At 42.1% G+C, this 17,317-nt stretch overlaps 1 protein-coding gene across 2 annotated transcripts in view; it reads right to left on the reverse strand.

The window, feature by feature from the left end:
- The window catches only part of TMA16 (translation machinery associated 16 homolog), a 107,520-nt gene that overhangs the window by 67,017 nt on the left and 23,186 nt on the right, over window positions 1–17,317 (reverse strand). The window contains exon 1 of one of the 2 annotated variants that reach the window (XM_056561362.1): window positions 5,931–5,995. The exons of the other annotated variant lie outside the window; for it this stretch is intronic. Within the exon in view, the coding sequence (XP_056417337.1) occupies window positions 5,931–5,966 (36 nt within the window). The 5' untranslated portion in view covers window positions 5,967–5,995. Of the gene's footprint in view, window positions 1–5,930; window positions 5,996–17,317 lie in introns of those variants that run through there. 2 annotated transcript variants of the gene reach the window in all.

A 17,317-nucleotide genomic window follows, 5' to 3' on the forward strand; every position in this document is an offset into this window, starting at 1 on the left:
GAAATGCTGTTCAACAGATAGCTACAATTAAACAACAAACAGTGTAGATGAGGAAAGCCACACATCCCTATAGGGAGAAGATGAAGTCGACTACTCGGGCGTACCCACGAGAATGAGATCTACAGAGTGATTAAACCTAAAGTAACAGTGCTAGTTGCACACAAGTCCTTTATTTTATCTTTACTTGTTTTGATTACTATATTTCCATCGTTACTCTAGTCCTACCTTGGACTCAATAGTTCCTTGTTGTTCTACATAACTTACTATTGAAGGGTTGATTGTCGCATACGCGTAATCTTGCAATAATATCCTTGCAATATGCATGTATATTATATTATGCGACGGAACCCCCCATGTAAGAGATGTCATGACTGTTTAACTCTATGTTATAAATGTCTGCTACGTTTATGTTTTGAAAAACCCAATAAAAAGATTGTAAAACAGAGGAAGTTCTTTTCTTTTTGAATTTCCTTTCTGTCTGACCACAGAGTGCTCTCTGCTGGCACCTCTGTCCATGTCAGGAACTGTCCAGAGTAGGAGCAAATCCCCATAGCAAACTTCCTGTGGAACATACAGCAGCTGATAAGTACTGGAAAGATGACATATGACCAGTTAAACATATGATGAATATTTATTAATAGATATAGTTCTGACAGGGCCCATGCCAGAAACACACATAACATATAACTTATTAAAATGATGTATATTATACTCAAAGATTGTATGACCACATATACAAAAAATGATAAAATGTATCTATCCATAGGTGGTCATTTTTATCATTTTTTGTATATGTGGTCATACAATCTTTTATAATATACATCATTTTAATAGGTTATATGTTATTATGTGTGTTTCTGGCATGGGCCCTGTCAGAACACCATTTTAATCGCTAATATATCAATAAATATTCATCATATGAATAACTGGTTATTTTTTTAAATACCTCAAGGGCTGTTTTTACATTATATTTATTAACCCTTTCTTGGCAAGAAGGGTACGTGCAACACAGGCTACCTTGGTATATAAATACATTTAGTGGTGTGAGCCTCCCAACTCTTCTCATTTTCATAATTTACAAATCTGTTTAACTTTCTGGCACCAGTTGATTTGAAAGAAAATGTTTTCCAGGAGAGTTCCCTTTTAATACAATGTACATAGGGCTCACATTGATTCCCTGTGGAAGGCAAGGCAGGAAAGCATGTTCCTGCTAGGATCACCGATAGCAGTGATCTAATGTATCTGTTAAGGATGCGCCAATGCCGGAATCCAGACCTACCAGACATTTGCACAATACCTATTCCAGTACCTACTGCCGCAACTGCTGATCATTTGCGCTACAATCTCAGTTTAAAGAATTGGACACAGTGTGAGGGTCCAGGATCGGAGCCTGACCTCTGCCCTGGCGCAGGTGGTGACGTAACTATTGTCCCCAGGAGTTACAAAACAAGCAGATGAACATTATAGGAAATATTCTCCTCAGACTGAGTGCATACACCACTGACTGGGGGGTGGAGGCAACACTATGGGGGAGATTTATCAAAACCTGTCCAGAGGAAAAGTTGACCAGTTGCCCATAGCAACCAATCAGCTTACTTCTTTCATTTTTAACAAGGCCTCTGAAAAATGAAAGAGGCAATCTGATTGGTTGCTATGGGCAACTTTTCCTCTGGACAGGTTTTGATAAATCTCCCCCTATATGCCTAATGGAGAGAAATACCTGCCTTTTGTAGGCATCCACCAGGCGACATGTCTAATAAGGAGAGATACCTGCCTACTGAGAAAAGTGTGTGTGTGTGTGTGTGTGGGGGGCTACCTGGCTAATGGGAGACTACATGCCTAATAAGGAGAGCTACCTGCCTACTGAGAAAAGTGTGTGTGGGGGGGGGGGGGGGGGGGGGCTACCTGGCTAATGGGAGACTACATGCCTAATAAGGAGAGCTACCTGCCTATTGAGAAAAGTGTGTGTGTGTGTGTGGGGGGGGGGGGGGGCGCTACCTGGCTATTGGGAGACTACATGCCAAATAAGGAGAGCTACCTGCCTACTGAGAAAAGTGTGTGTGTGTGTGTGTGTGTGTGTGGGGGGGGGGGGGCTACCTGGCTAATGGGAGACTACATGCCAAATAAGGAGAGCTACCTGCCTACTGAGAAAAGTGTGTGTGTGTGTGTGGGGGGGGGGGGGGGGGCTTAGCCATTAGCCTGGTGGATGCTACATGTCTATTGGGGAGATATGCCTGTCTACTGGAGGGAAGGGTTGGACTAGGGACTACCAGGTTAATGGGGTGCTATTTGACTAATGGGTCACATAACATGACAAAAAGAAGTGCTTGAATAAAAAAAAATATGAGGATATATGTATTTTGGCAAAATGCCTGACCTTACCGTGGGATTATTGACCTGAACCCACAGTGCCATACATCCCCATAATGCTGAGAGTTTAGGTGGTCATATTGGGACATCTGTCCATAATATGGGACCAGAAATTAACCTGTAATATTCCAGAGCGAAATTGGCCTAATTCCAGTCATCAAGTGCAACTTTGAATTTCTTATATGCACTGGATACTGAACCCTCCTGCGATGGGATAATATGTCTAGGGGAGGAGTACCCCTTTAGGTCTGTGCTTTGTCAGGTCAGAGCTGTTCTGGTGGCGCATTAGTCTGGTCGATTTATATAGGTTATTCAGGATTAGGAAGAAAAAATATATATATAAAAAAGGGATGATCTCTTCAAAAAGCAGCGGCACACCTGTGGTGTGGTTTTGCAGCCCAGTCCTATTGAAGTGAAAAGGACCAAGTTGTAATACCACACAACCGGGCGGGGTTCTTTTTTTTTTTTTTAGAAAATAGTACAGTTTTATTTTACTAAATAATCACAAATAAACACAATTATACACAATTATACACAATTACAAACAAATATACATCCCTAGATTTCTGAAATACAAATATGTTGCACATTTAAAAACAGTGTCTTTGTAGACAGGCTGATTTTCTGTTCTTATTCAGTTTCTAGCAAGACATTGTCATATTGATTTATTATCAAACATGAAGAAACTCATTACCTATGAGGGAATTTATTACAAGGCCAACCTGTTGTCAACAAAGTGCAAATGGTTCCTCTGCCAAAGAGATGCCAATAACCTCGCTATTACCGTTAAGCACAGTGTATTCATTAAATCATATGATGGGGAGTCTTTTTTGCTTCCGTTTTCTTCCTCCTCACATTCTAAGACCCATAACTTTTTTTTATTTTTCCACTGACAAAGTTGTATTAGGGCTTATTTTTTGAGAGACAAGTTGTACTTTTGATTGGCTTACCGTATTTTTCGCCGTATAAGACGCACTTTTTCTTCCCCAAAACTGGGGGGAAAAAGTCGGTGCGTCTTATACGGCGAATACACCCCTATCGCGGCGGTCCCTGCGGCCATCAACGGCCGGGACCCGCGGCTAATACAGGACATCACCGATCGCGGTGATGCCCTGTATTAACCCTTCAGACACGGCGATCAAAGCTGACCGCCGCGTCTGAAGGGAAAGTGACACTAACCCAGCTGTTCAGTCGGGCTGTTCGGGACCTGTGCGGTGAAATCGCGGCGGTCCCAAACAGCCTGACTGAATAGCCGGGTTAGTGGTTACAGGACACCGGGGGGGACCTTACCTGCCTCCTTGGTGTCTTCTCCATTCAGGGATCCCCTGTCCTTCCTCGTCATCACGTCGTCGCGTACGTGCGTCGCCATGCGTAACGACGTGATGACGGCGACGGAGAGCGAGGATACCCGGCCGGCAGCAGAGACGTTCAGCAGCAGAGCGACGGGGACACGGCAACAGCGATGGAGCGACATCCAGGGCAGCGGTGACGAGTCCGGAGCGGCGGGGACACGTGAGTATTACCTCCTCCTGCAGTGGTCTTCAATCTGCGGACCTCCAGATGTTGCAAAACTACAACTCCCAGCATGCCCGGACAGCCAACGGCTGTCCGGGCATGCTGGGAGTTGTAGTTGTGCAACATCTGGAGGTCCGCAGATTGAAGACCACTATTGGGTTCAAAATCTTTAATTTTTTAGATTTTGTACCTAAAAATAGGGTGCATCTTATACACCGGTGCTTCCTATAGGGCGAAAAATACGGTACTTTATTTTATTGTATAATGGAGCCAGAAAAAATTTATGTAAGGCAAAATTGAAAAAAAATACTGTTTAATTTTTTTCCCATCTACAGAGCTTAGGGTTTATTATGTGTGCTGACTCTGATCACTTTTTTTTTTTTGAGTGTTTTATTTTAAAAAATGGGAAAAGAGGGGGGGGGGTGATTACAAATGTTATTAGAGAGGGGTTTATATATATTTTAAAAAATTTTTACTTAAAGGGGTACTCCAGTGGAAACCATATTTTTTTTTTTTTTATCATCTGGTGCCAAAAAGTTAAACAGATTTGTAAATGACTTCTATTAAAAAATATTTACCTTCCAGTACTTATTAGCAGCTCTATGCTACAGAGGAAATTATTTTCTTTTTGAATTTCTTTTTTGTCTTGACCACAGTGCTCTCTACTGCCCTCTGTCCGTGTCAGGAACTTTCACTTTTGACGGGGCGATCAACTTTGTTTGCCGCGTCTAAAGAATTAATGCCAAACATCTGCCTGAACTGCGATGTCCGACATTAGCCACGGGTCCTGTGCGGGTATATAACCCTCCCGTGCCGCAGCACCATTTAGAAACATCGTTTTGCAGCACAGTGTTAATGTACAGTGCAACCAAATATTTTTGTGGAAAAATGTAAAAAGAAACCCGCAATTTTGCAACTTTTAGGTGTTTCATTTTCACACTGTACACTTTACAGTAAAACTAAAATGTTGTTTTAACCGTATTGACTAGACATGAGCGAACTTACAGTAAATTCTATTCATCACGAACTTCTCGGCTCGGCAGTTGATGACTTATCCTGCAAAAATTAGTTCAGCTTTCAGGTGCTCCTGTGGGCTGGAAAAGGTGGATACAGTCCTAGGATACTCTTTTCTAGGAATGTATCCATCTTTTCCAGCCCACCGGAGCACCTGAAAGCTGAACTAATTTATGCAGGATAAATTCAGCCGAGCCGAGAAGTTTGTGACGAATCGAATTTACTGTAAGTTCGCTCATCTCTAGTATTGACCCACAGAGTAAAGACAATATCCATGGTTACATGCTTTACTATTATTGTACTGCTTTAAAAAAAAAATCTAATGTTTTTTAACAAAATGTGTATGTTTCATTGTACGGGACAGTTAACATTTTATTTTAATAGTTCGGACATTTACACCAAATATGTTTTTTGCACATTTCTTTTGTAAAATGGGAAAAGAGGGGAATTCAAATTTTTATTGGGAAAGGTGCATATTTATTTTAAAAACTTTACTTCAGTTTTTTTTTCTTTCTAAAAGGCAGACCAGAGGAGAAGAACGCAGCAGTCACCCAGTGCATGTGAGCAAGGCCCTGGCGGTCATCTAAAGCGGACCCGTCAGATCACTCAAAAAAACTAAACTGTTGTATGTTGCACAGTATCTCATCCTGATCATGTACATGTATTTTGTATGTGTCTGTGACCGACATTTCTCTCAGAATTAGCTTTATTTCTGAAATACCTTAATTTTATTCCCCAGAAGCAGGGGGGTGGGTACTCACTGTGATAGTCACTCCCCCTCCCTCTCCTCAGTCCAGTGCTTCCCAACCAGGGTGCCTCCAGCTGTTGCAAAACTAAAACTCCCAGCATGCCTGCACAGCCAAATGATGTATGGGCATGCTGGGAGCTGTAGTTTTGCAACAGCTGGAGGTAGTCCCCCTTTATTACACACACACACACACATAGGCTTCATATATTCTTACACATACACATTAGATAGACACACTGATATACACACACACACACACACACACACATGCTTGGACACTTACTTTTTCGTCTGCAATGCATGTTTCTGCCTCTCTCATTGATGTCTGCTGTGTGAGAGTCGGCAGCAGTCTTCCTGCCCCTCCCCCTCCCTTCTCTTCACATGAGTCTCTGCAGTGTGTACAGCCCCTCCCCCCTCCAAAACGTCCCAGAGTCCAGGACAAAGCAGTGTTCACAGAAGGCATATCTGACAGTGCCCATTTAACACATTGGACCCCCACGACTGTACCGCGGATGGTCCGATGTTTGTTTGTATGCCCACTAGAATACTTCAAATACTGTGCCAGCGGAATTCCAACTGCTGGCGTCCCTGCAATCTCCTATGAGGGGTTCAGGCATTTACTATATGGGGTTTGGCACACTCTTGTCCCCACCTTTCGAGACAAGCGGGAGTGACTGTCTGCTCAACAAAACACCGGCTGAAACGGGAGTTTTGCCTTAGCCATTAATTTGCTGACCGGTCATCACTCCCGCTCGTGGGGGACAGATCGCTCCGAAGATGGGTAAGAGAGGTGGCAGCAGTTGGATCCATGATCAGACACTTATCCCCTAAGGGGATAAGTTTTAGTTACCTGGTGTACCACTTTAAGGTTGGATTCACACTGTGCATTTCTTGTTTTGGTTGATAAACTCATTGAGGGGCATTTACTAATCTTTTACCCTGTTTTTTTCTACTTCTTTTTTGACTATGTGCAACAAATTTACTAAATTGTTGCACGGCATTAATAAATTTGGCACACATAGGCAAAAGTGGGAAATGTACTTAATGTAGTAGAAAAAATAGTCTGTTCCTCTTTCCTGATGTCTGAATAGGTTTGGCTGCTAGGTTTCCTTCTGGATCTTTTGTTTTTGAGTTTTTTTTTAGCTTTTTCACCACATCTAAATAATTCAATAACTAAATTGTAGTCATGGCTCAGAATAGTGGTAAACTGCGTTTAGTGTGTGTGTGTGTGTGTGTGTGTGTTTATTACATTTTTTTAACACAGTTTTTTTCTCCCTAAATGTACTTATACTTTTTTTTTGTTTTGGTTACTTCTTCTACAGATCCGTGTATCCTGTGGACTCTTTCGGATTTGGTGGACTACTTCGACGACCAGCGTTTTTCTTTGCTTGATGTTAATAAAATGGTTAACGAGGGCTTGTGGGGGAGTGTTTTTTTGTAATAATTTTTTTAAACCTGTTGTGTTTTTTTTTTTTTTTACTTTACTAGACAGGCTTAGTAGTGTAAGCTGTCTTATAGACGGAGTCCATTACTAAGCCGGGCTTAGCGTTAGCCACAAAAACAGCTAACACTAACCCCCATTTATCACCCCGGTACCAAACACCACAGGGGTGCCGGGAAGAGCCGGTACCAACAGGCCCGGAGCCTCAAAAATGGCGCTACTGGGCCTAGGCGGTAACAGGCTGGCGTTATTTAGGCTGGGGAGGGCCAGTAACAATGGTCCTCGCCCACCCTGGTAACGTCAGGCTGTTACTGTTTGGTTGGTATTTGGCTGAGAATAAAAATAGGGGGGACCCTATGTTTTTTTAAAATATTTAATTATTTATTTTAAAAAAACAAAAACAAAAAAACGCATAGGGTCCCCCCTATTTTCATTCTCAGCCAAATACCAACCAAACAGTAACAGCCTGACGTTACCAGGGTGGGCGAGGACCATTGTTACTGGCCCTCCCCAGCCTAAATAACGCCAGCCTGTTACCGCCTAGGCCCAGGAGCGCCATTTTTGACGCTCCAGGCCTGTTGGTACCAGCTCTTCCCGGCACACCTGTGGCGTTGGGTACCGGGGTAATAATAGGGGGTTAGCGCTAGCTGTTTTTGTGGCTAACGCTAAGCCCAGCTTAGTAATGGACTCCTCGTTAACCATTTTATTAAAATCAAACAAAGAAAAATGCTGGTCATCGAAGTAGTCCACCGAATCCGAAGGAGTCCACAGGATACACGGATCTGAAATGAGAAGAAAAAAAAAAATGGGTTAGTACATTTATTATCACCTGCTCACACATCTCCCGCCCCGCACGACTACAACTGCCAGCATGCCCTTACAGTAAGGACATGCTGGGAGTTGTAGTTGTGTGGTGCAGGAGATGTGTGGGCAAGTGACAAGCTTGTCCCCTGCCCCCAGCTGCAGGACTACAACTCCCAGCATGCCCTTACAGTAAGGTGGGGCGGAGGTGGGGCACAGTGTTTCCCAACCTGGGACTTGTAGTTTTGCAACATCTGGAGGCACCCTGGTTGGGAAATACTGTTTTAGGCCAGTGTTTCCCAACCAGGGTGCCTCCAGCTGTTGCAAAACTACAACTCCCAGCATGCCTGGACAGCCAAAGGGTGTACAGGCATGCTGGGAGTTGTAGTCTTGCAACATCTGGAGGCACCCTGGTTGGGAAGCTTGGGCAACTTACCGGCTTCCGTAGGATCCAGTGCCGCCCGATGATCTCCGTCACCGATCGTCGCTGGAGCCTCGGAAGGGTAAGTGATCGTCTTCGCTGGTCCCCTTCAGCTGTTTAGTTTTGCAACAGCTGGAGGACTACAGTTTACAGACCACACACCAGTGGTCTGAAAACTGTGGCCCTCCAGCTGTTGCAAAACTACAACACCCAGCATGCCCTGACAGCCTTTGGCTCTCAGGGCAGGTGCCCGGGCTGAGATTACAGTGCAGCCGCCCGGGCTCCTCATACGGCCTCCCCGCTACCCCCCCCCCCCCCCCCCCCCCTGTCTCCCGCCCGGGCTCCTCATACGGCCTCCCCGCTACCCCCCCCCCCCCTTGTCTCCCGCCCGGGCTCCTCATACGGCCTCCCCGCTACCCCCCGCTGTCTCCCGCCCGCGCCGCTCAGCTCCCGCTGCTACAAGACTACAACTCCCAGCGTGTCCTCACTGTAAGGGCATGCTGGGACTTGTAGTCTTGCAACAGCAGACAGATGGAAGTTATGTGGTGCTGGCAGGTGAGGAGGGGGGGGGGGATGTAAATCACTGTAGTGTCCCGGTAGCGCAGTGAGGGTAGCGGGGAGAAAGTATGTCGGAGCCCGGGCGGCAGTAGCTTTTCCTGCTCCATGTTGGAGCTGGAGTAAATTTAGTCATTTTTTACGGCCGTTGCGACAGTTTATTGCGCAACTGCGACTGTCTCAGTTAATAAATACCTGACCACTGCAAGTAAAAACTGAAAACTTGCGTTAATTAAGCGGGACGAAAAATTTTACTTTCTAGCTCTTGCTAGAGAAAGTCGCACAAAAAATAGGGTAGGCGCAATTGCGACAATTTTGCACCAAAAATAATCAGAAAAAAATGGCTAAACCCCTTAGTAAATGCCCCTCATTGAGAGTGTGTGCACAACATTTTATTTTTTTTTAACCATAGGGGAGATTAATCAAAACCTGTGCAAAAATAAATAAATGCTGGATCTGTTGCCCATAACAACCTATTAGATTGCAGCTTTAATTTTTCAGAAGCCTTTATTTTTATTTATTTATTTTTATTTTTTAATCAAAGGAGCAATCTGAGCAACTGCTCCATACATCCTTTGCACACGTTTAGATAAACCTTCCCCCGTGCGTTTTTTTCCATATTTCCCACTGAAATGAATGGAAGATTTTTTTTTTACGTAAAACCACATGGCTTTTAAAAGGTAGAACTCTGTGCGTGTTTTCTTAATGCCAAAAACCATAAAATTTTTTCACAATATAGACATACCCTGGGAGGCATGGGATTTTATCCACCAAAACCAAAAGATGCACGGTAAAGGGATGCTCCACTGGAAAACTTTTTTTTAAGTCAACTGGTGCCAGAAAGTTAAACAGATTTTTAAATTACTTTTATTTAAAAAAATCTTAATCCTTTCAGTACTTATCAGCTGCTGTATGACCCACAGGAAGTTCTTTTCTTTTTGAATTTCTTTTCTGTCTGACTACAGTGCTCTCTGCTGACACCTCTGTCCATTTTAGGAACTGTCCAGAGTAGGAGCAAATCCTCATAGCAAACATATCCTGCTCTGGACAGTTCCTGACATGAAATAAAAAAGCACAAACGGATGCGCTCCGTAGTGTAACACCAAAGGTGAGTTGGTAACGCTAAGTGTGAATTGCGCTTACCACATGAAGTTGTACTCCAACCAAGTACAACAATGGAACAGGGCGTATCATCAAAGGGTCTCTGCAGCTTCGTCCCGCTGAAATAGAATCACGATAAAAACAAGCAATCTCCAGGTAGCAGAGCGAGATCAATGGAAGCGCTGAGACTAGATAAGAAGTTAAAAGGATTTATTTCCCATAATGCAACGCGTTTCACGGGTGCCTGAGGAAGCGGGTGACCGTGAAAGGCGTTGCATTATGGGAAATAAATCCTTTTAACTTCTTATCTGGTCTCAGCGCTTCCATTGATCCCGCTCTGCTACCTGGAGATTGCTTGTTTTTATCGAGTTCCTGACATGGACAGAGGTGTCAGCCGAGAGCACTGTGGACAGGCAGAAAGGAAATTCAAAAAGAAATTCCTGTGGATCATATAGCAGATGAGAAGTACTGGAAGGATTAAGATTTTTTTAATAGAAGTAATTTACCAATCTGTTTAACAATTTGTTTTTCCAGTGGTGTACCCCTTTAAAGGTCACATAATGAGTATATGCAGCATATTTCATACGTGCAGCAGGAAATACGCTGCATATTCGCCTATGAGCAGACTCACAGGGCTACTAGATTTTTGCTCCTACTCTGGACAGTTCCTGACACAGACAGAGGTGCCAGCAGAGAGCACTGTGGTCAGATTGGAAAGAATACTGGCGTTACCGCTGTAGAAGATCCAAACTGAGGAAAAACTCCCAGGTTGATTGCAGGGCGCACTCTGCTATCAGTATATCCACTATAGCACCCTGGGTTAAAACTTTTTTTTTTTTTATTTAAGTATAACACAGACAATGCGTTCCGAGCGTGTCCACTCTATTTCTCAAGTCTCTTCAACCAACAGACTTGAGAAAGAGAGCGGATGCTCTTGAAACACGTAGTCTGTTTTATCCTTAAGGGTGCGTTCCCACAGGGCATATATGCAGCGCAAAATTTACGGCAGCAGCGGGAAATACGCTGCGTATTCCTTGCTCACTATACACACAGGGCTTTCCGGCGGCAGCCCTATATGTGTAGTGAGTTTTAGAGGCGGGGCCGTGTGCCGCCGTGTCTGTGACACGCGGCTCCGCCTCCAAAACTCACTACACACATAGGGCTGCCGCCGGAAAGCCCTGTGTGTATAGTGAGCAAGGGATACGCAGCGTATTTCCCGCTGCTGCCGTAAATTTTGAGCAGCGTCAAATACGCTGTGTATACGCCCTGTGGGAACGCACCCTAAAGGGGTATTCTGGGATCTAAGCTTTTAGCTGGAGAGGGGATACAATGTCTGATTGCGGGGGGGGGGGGGGGGGGGGGGCGGTGTTCCAGCTGTGGGCCCCCCGCGATGAGTCATTGTATCCCCTATACTCTGGATAGGGGATAAAAGCTTAGATCACGTAATATCTCTTAAATAAAAAAAAGTTTTGGATTTACTGATAGCGGAGTGCGTCCTGCAATCAACCTGGGAGTTTTTTCCCCCGTTTGGCTCTTCTCCAGCGGTAACACCAGTATTCTCCTGCCATCTCCCCGCAGGTGGATCCATGTCTGTGGCAGCCTTTTAAAATCCATATATTATATTATATTATATTATATTATATATATATATATATATATATATATATATATATATATATATATAGCAAAATTGAAACAATAATAAAAAAAAAAATAGGGGGCTTAGTGTCTACAAAGCACTTTATGGTTTGGTTAATATAATAAATTGTTATCTTTATTCTGTAGGTCAATACTATTACAACAAAACCCAATTTATATAGGTTTGGTTTTACTTTACTGCTTTAAAAAAAAAAAACAAAAAAAAAAAAAAACTAACTTTTGACAAGAAAATGGGTGTGCTTAAAATTGTCCTCTTCTGACCCCAATAACTTATTTTTCTGTATATGGGGCTGGACGAGGGCTCGTTTTTTGCACCATGGTATGTACTTTACATTGGTTAAAAAATTTTTCTTGATTGGACTTTTTGTTAATTTTTTTTTCTGGTAAAAAAATTCCAAAGTCCAAAATAGTGCATTTTTATCACTTTTTATACCACAAAAAGTGATCAAAAAGTCTGATCAGAACAAAAATGGTACCGCTAAAAACTTCAGGTCACGGCACAAAAAATGAGCCCTCATACCGCCCTGAACACAGAAAAAAAAAAAGTTATAGGGCTCAGAAAATAACAATTTTAAACGTATACATTTTCCTGCATGTAGTTATGATTTTTTTCTGAAGTACGACAAAATCAAGCCTATACAAGTAGGGTATCATTTTAAACGTATGGACCTACAGAATAAAGATAAGGTGTCATTATTACCGAAAAATGTACTGCGTAGAAACAAAAGCCCCCAAAATTTACAAAATGGCCTTTTTTCTTCAAGTTTGTCGCACAATGAATTTTTTTTCTGTTTCGCCGTGGATTTTTCGGTAAAATGACTAATGTCACTGTAAAGTAGAATTGGTGGCGCAAAAAATAAGCCATAATACAGATTTTTAGGTGCAAAATTGCAAAGGGTTATGATTTTTAAAGGCAAGGAGGAAAAAACGAAAATGCAAAAACGTGAAATCGCTCAGTCTTTAAAGGGTAGCTCTCACCATCATGTTTTTTTTTCCTGCCCCTGCCTATTGCCCTTCTATCCCTAACACCCTCGCTGCCTTTATTTTTTTATTTTTACTATTTTAAAAATGGCATTTAGTCTGCCTGGTAGTGTGCTCACTACCAGGCAGACTTCCCCAGCAGGCACCACTGATGCCTGCTGGGGGGGCCAACTTCCGCCCTTAGTTCTCCTAACAGGGTGCCTCCAGCTGTTTCACCACTACAACTCCCAGCATGCCCTGACATCTATTGGCTGTCAGGGCATGCTGGGAGTTGTAGATGTAAAACAACTGGAGGCACCCAGGAAAGGAGCTTCATGGGGGAAGGATTACCGGGAGCCGATGTGGGAGGGACGGGTGCGGGGGAGCCTCTTCCTGCCGCTCGGTGAATAACACCCAAACCCCCCCCCCCCCCACCCCCTGTACCCCCGTCGGCGAGTGCGGGGAGCCGATGCACAGCCCTGGATGTTCCTGCGCCTGTGCAAAATTTCGACTGATGCCGTGCAGGTATCAGTCGGAATTTTGCAGTGACGTCACTCCGCACTGCATTCGGCCCCTAGTGGCCGAATTTCAAATTGCTTTTAAAATGTTTTAAAAGCATTTTTTTTTTATAAAAGTATATTTCATTACTTAAGTACTACAACATATAAAAAATTATTTTTCATGACAGTGCCCATTTAAGGGGTTAATTCCCCACAATTTATTTTCCACGGTATTTACTAAGTTTTCCCTACACTTTGCTTTTTTTTTTTACACAAGTTCTGATTTTATGTGGAAATCTTAGTAAATATGTTGGGTTTTTGTGAAAATGTCAGGAACACGCCCCTTTTCCAGGCGGCCACGCCCTTTTTTCGGGTTTTCTTAGCAAAATGGAGAGTTAGTTGGAAATCTGGCACACAACCCGACAAAACATGTCGGGTTTGCAATAGTAAATGAGGGCCAATGTGTTTCAAATGTTCTTTTTTTTATTACTGTTATACTCTATGACTGTTTGACCCTTTCTTTGGCTCCTTGCCTGTGCAATTTGTTCTTTTGTATGTTTGCAAGTAACATTACCTTGTATTTTGTACAGGTTATTTGAAAAAGTTTTCAATAAAAATATTGAAATAGAAGTACATACAATTTGGCTATGCTTAGTCCTGCAGCTCAGAATTTTGTATTAGGACAACTTCAGATAACATCATGTGCTCATATTTGTCATATACATCAGATATATCCATAACTCCCATCCAAATGAAATAGGAACTAAAGAATGACATTTTGCCCGTCGGGCTTGTATTCATTGATATACATTTTGTTTTAAAGACTTTTTATTATTGCTTTCTACTAAAAACACACAAAACATTTTCTCCATAGGCCTGTATTCAAAACATTGCTTCCTTTTGCCCCTACAGTGTTCTACATTATTTCTATTCTCGCTTTATGCCTACAAGATTCTCCCCTGCACACTTTCATTGTGTGCTCTCCTCTTTCTCCCCAACCTGTGTGAGTTGTCTTCTAGGGTTTTTTTCTCTCTCCCCCTGTCTATTTGAACTGCTCTGTAGTGTCCCCCCTGCCACTATCTCTAACACTGAGAGGTCCAGGAATTTTTATAAACTATAATAATAATATAACAATACTATTGGGATTCACTATTGGTCTTGTGTTTAACCCCTTAACATTTTTTTATGTGACTATGCTACAGGGGCTGTAAAGTTAGTGTAGTTCATAATATAGTGTCTGTACCGGTGTGTGACGGTTTTCTCACAATTCTTCTGTGATTTTCATCCCAATATTTATTTTTACCAGCATACAAAATGACTGTTGTCTCAGATTTATCCCAGCCAGCAATGCGGTCGAGACCTGACTCACTAGTCAGCTGATGACAGGGAGCCTATCTGCTTCAATGGGTGGAGAGAGCAGTCTGCAAGTAATGCAACAGCTGGAGGCACCCTGATTGAAGACCACAGGTCTGCAGCTCATTTATGTTTCAATGGGTGGGGTAGCTGATGTGTGGGAAGGAGGAAAATGGTATCATGGGATTTGTAGGCAAACAAGAAAACTGAAAACAGGAAATACAAGTTCAGAGAAAGCTAGCCACAGTGTTATGGTGATCTCACAACATAGCCATTTAGCCCAAGATAAGCGCAGATCCTTCCTAAGCATGTCCATTACTGTCTGCCAGGTACGTACTAAAATCACCTTATGCTGGATAACCCCTTTAAGGACGTAGGGTTTTTCCTTTTTGCACTTTCGTTTTTTTCCTCCTTACCTTTTAAAAATCATAACACTTAAATTTTGCACCTAAAAATCCATATGATGGCTTATTTTTGGCACCACCAATTTTTACCCAAAAATCTATGGTGAAACCAAAAAAAGAATCATTGTGTGACAAAATTGAAGAAAAAACATAATTTTGTAACTTTGGGAGCTTCCGTTTCTATGCAGTGCATTTTTCAGTAAAAATTACACCTCTTTATTCTGTAGGTCCATACAATTAAAACGATACCCGACTTATATAGGTTTGATTTTGTCGGACTTCTGCAAAAAATCATAACTACATGCACGAAAATGAATACATTTAAAATGGTCATCTTCTGACCCCTATAACTTTATTTTTATGTGTACAGGGCGGTATGAGGGCTCATTTTTTGCGCTTTGATCTGAAGCTTTAGCGGTACAATTTTTATATTGATCGGACTTTTTGATTGCCTTTTATACATTTTTTCATGATATAAAAAGTGGCCAGAAATACGCTATTTTGGGCTGTGGAATTTTTTTGCGCGTTCGCCATTGACCGTGTGGTTTAATTAACAATATATTTTTATAGTTCGGACATTTACACATGCGGCGATACCACATGTTTATTTTTATTATGGTTACAATAAAATTGGGAAAAGGGGGTGATTTCATAAGGAAGGGGTTTTTTTGTTTTTACTTTTTATTCAACTTTTTTTTTTATTACACTTTTAGTCCCCTTAGGGGACTTTTAGGAGGAATAATTAGATTCCTCATACAGATCCATGTGGTTTCATAGAACCACATTGATCTGTGTGCTCTGCACTCGACTGAAAGCCTGGACCCCACTGGACCACCAGGGAACATTTAAATGTCCCTTTAGACGCCGCTTAATTGGTCACTTCATTTATACCTGGCACTATATCACATTTGTATGCTTGAAAATGGCCGCAACTGGCGACCAAAACGTTGTCTGATGGAATAAACCACAAATTTTTACTGCATGCTACGGAGTGCTGCAGAGTTATGCTCTACTTTGTCTACAGTGGACCGGGCTTTTATCTGCTTGCACCCTTCTGATTTTTTCAGTACCTCAGGAGTGCTGCTCCACCACAATTTTGTATAATATATATATATATATATATATATATATACACACACACACACACACACACACACACACACATAGAAAAAGGCAAACTAAAATTAAATATACTTCAATACCATATAAAAAGTGCATTAAACATAATAATTTGAATAAAAGGAGAGCCCCAAAGACCATTGACCCGGTTAAAGTCCATTAAGTACACCCAATGTTCTAATGCTCCTAAACGCCAAATGTAGGTAAATTGCTTTAACCCCCTAATGACAATGGATGTATATGTACATCATGGTGCCGTGGTACTTAACGCACCATGGCATACATTTATGCTCCGGTGCTCGCGTCATGCACGGCAGGTCCCGGCTGCTATCAGTAGCCAGGGACTCGCCGGTAATGGCGAAAATCCGCAATCGAGCGGATGTCCGCCATTAACCCCTCAGATGCTGTGATCAATACAGATCGCGGCATCTGCGGCAGTGCGCTACTCTGAATGGATGATCGGATCGCCCACAGTGCTGCTGCGGCAATCCGATCATCCTGCATGGCGGCCGGAGGTCCTCTCGCCTGGCTCCGGCCATCTCCCGTGGTCTTCTGCTCTGGTCTGAGATTGAGCAGACCAGAGCAGAAGATCACGATAATACTTATCAGTGCTATGTTCTATGCATAGCACTGAACAGTATTATCAATCAAATGATTGCTGTAGATAGTCCCCTATGGGGACTATTAAAGTGTAAAAATGAAAGTAAAAAAAAAAAAAAAAAAAAAAAAAAGTAAAAATAAATAAAATTTGAAAAATCCCCCCCCCCCCCCCATTTTACCCCAATAAAGTAAAAAAAAAAAAAAATGTATACACATCTTCGGTATCACCGCATGCGTAAATGTCCAAACTATTAAAATATAATGTTACTGATCCCGTACGATGAGCGGCATGAACGTAAAAAAAAAAAAAAAAAAGTCTGCTTTTTTGTCACATTTTATTAAAAAAAAAATGTATAAAAAAATTATTAAAGTTTTATATACACAAATGTGGTATTAATAAAAAGTACAGATCATGGCACAAAAAATAGGCCCTCATACCGCCGCTTATACGGAAAAATGAAAAAGTTATAGGCCATCAAATTAGAAGGATTTTAAACATACCAATTTGATTAAAAAGTTTGCGATTTTTTTTTTTGTGCAACAATAGAAAAGTATATAATCATGGATATAATTTTAATCGTATTGACCCACAGAATAAAGAACACCTGTCATTTTTACCTTTTTAATTTCCCCACACAAATATTATTTTTTTGGTTGCGCCATACATTTTATGGTAAAATTCATTATGTAATTACGCAGGACAACTGGTCGCGCAAAAAAACAAGCCCTCATACTAGTCTGTGGAAGAAAATATAA

The sequence above is a fragment of the Hyla sarda genome, chromosome 1, assembly GCF_029499605.1.
Source record: "Hyla sarda isolate aHylSar1 chromosome 1, aHylSar1.hap1, whole genome shotgun sequence".
Lineage (NCBI taxonomy): Eukaryota > Metazoa > Chordata > Amphibia > Anura > Hylidae > Hyla > Hyla sarda.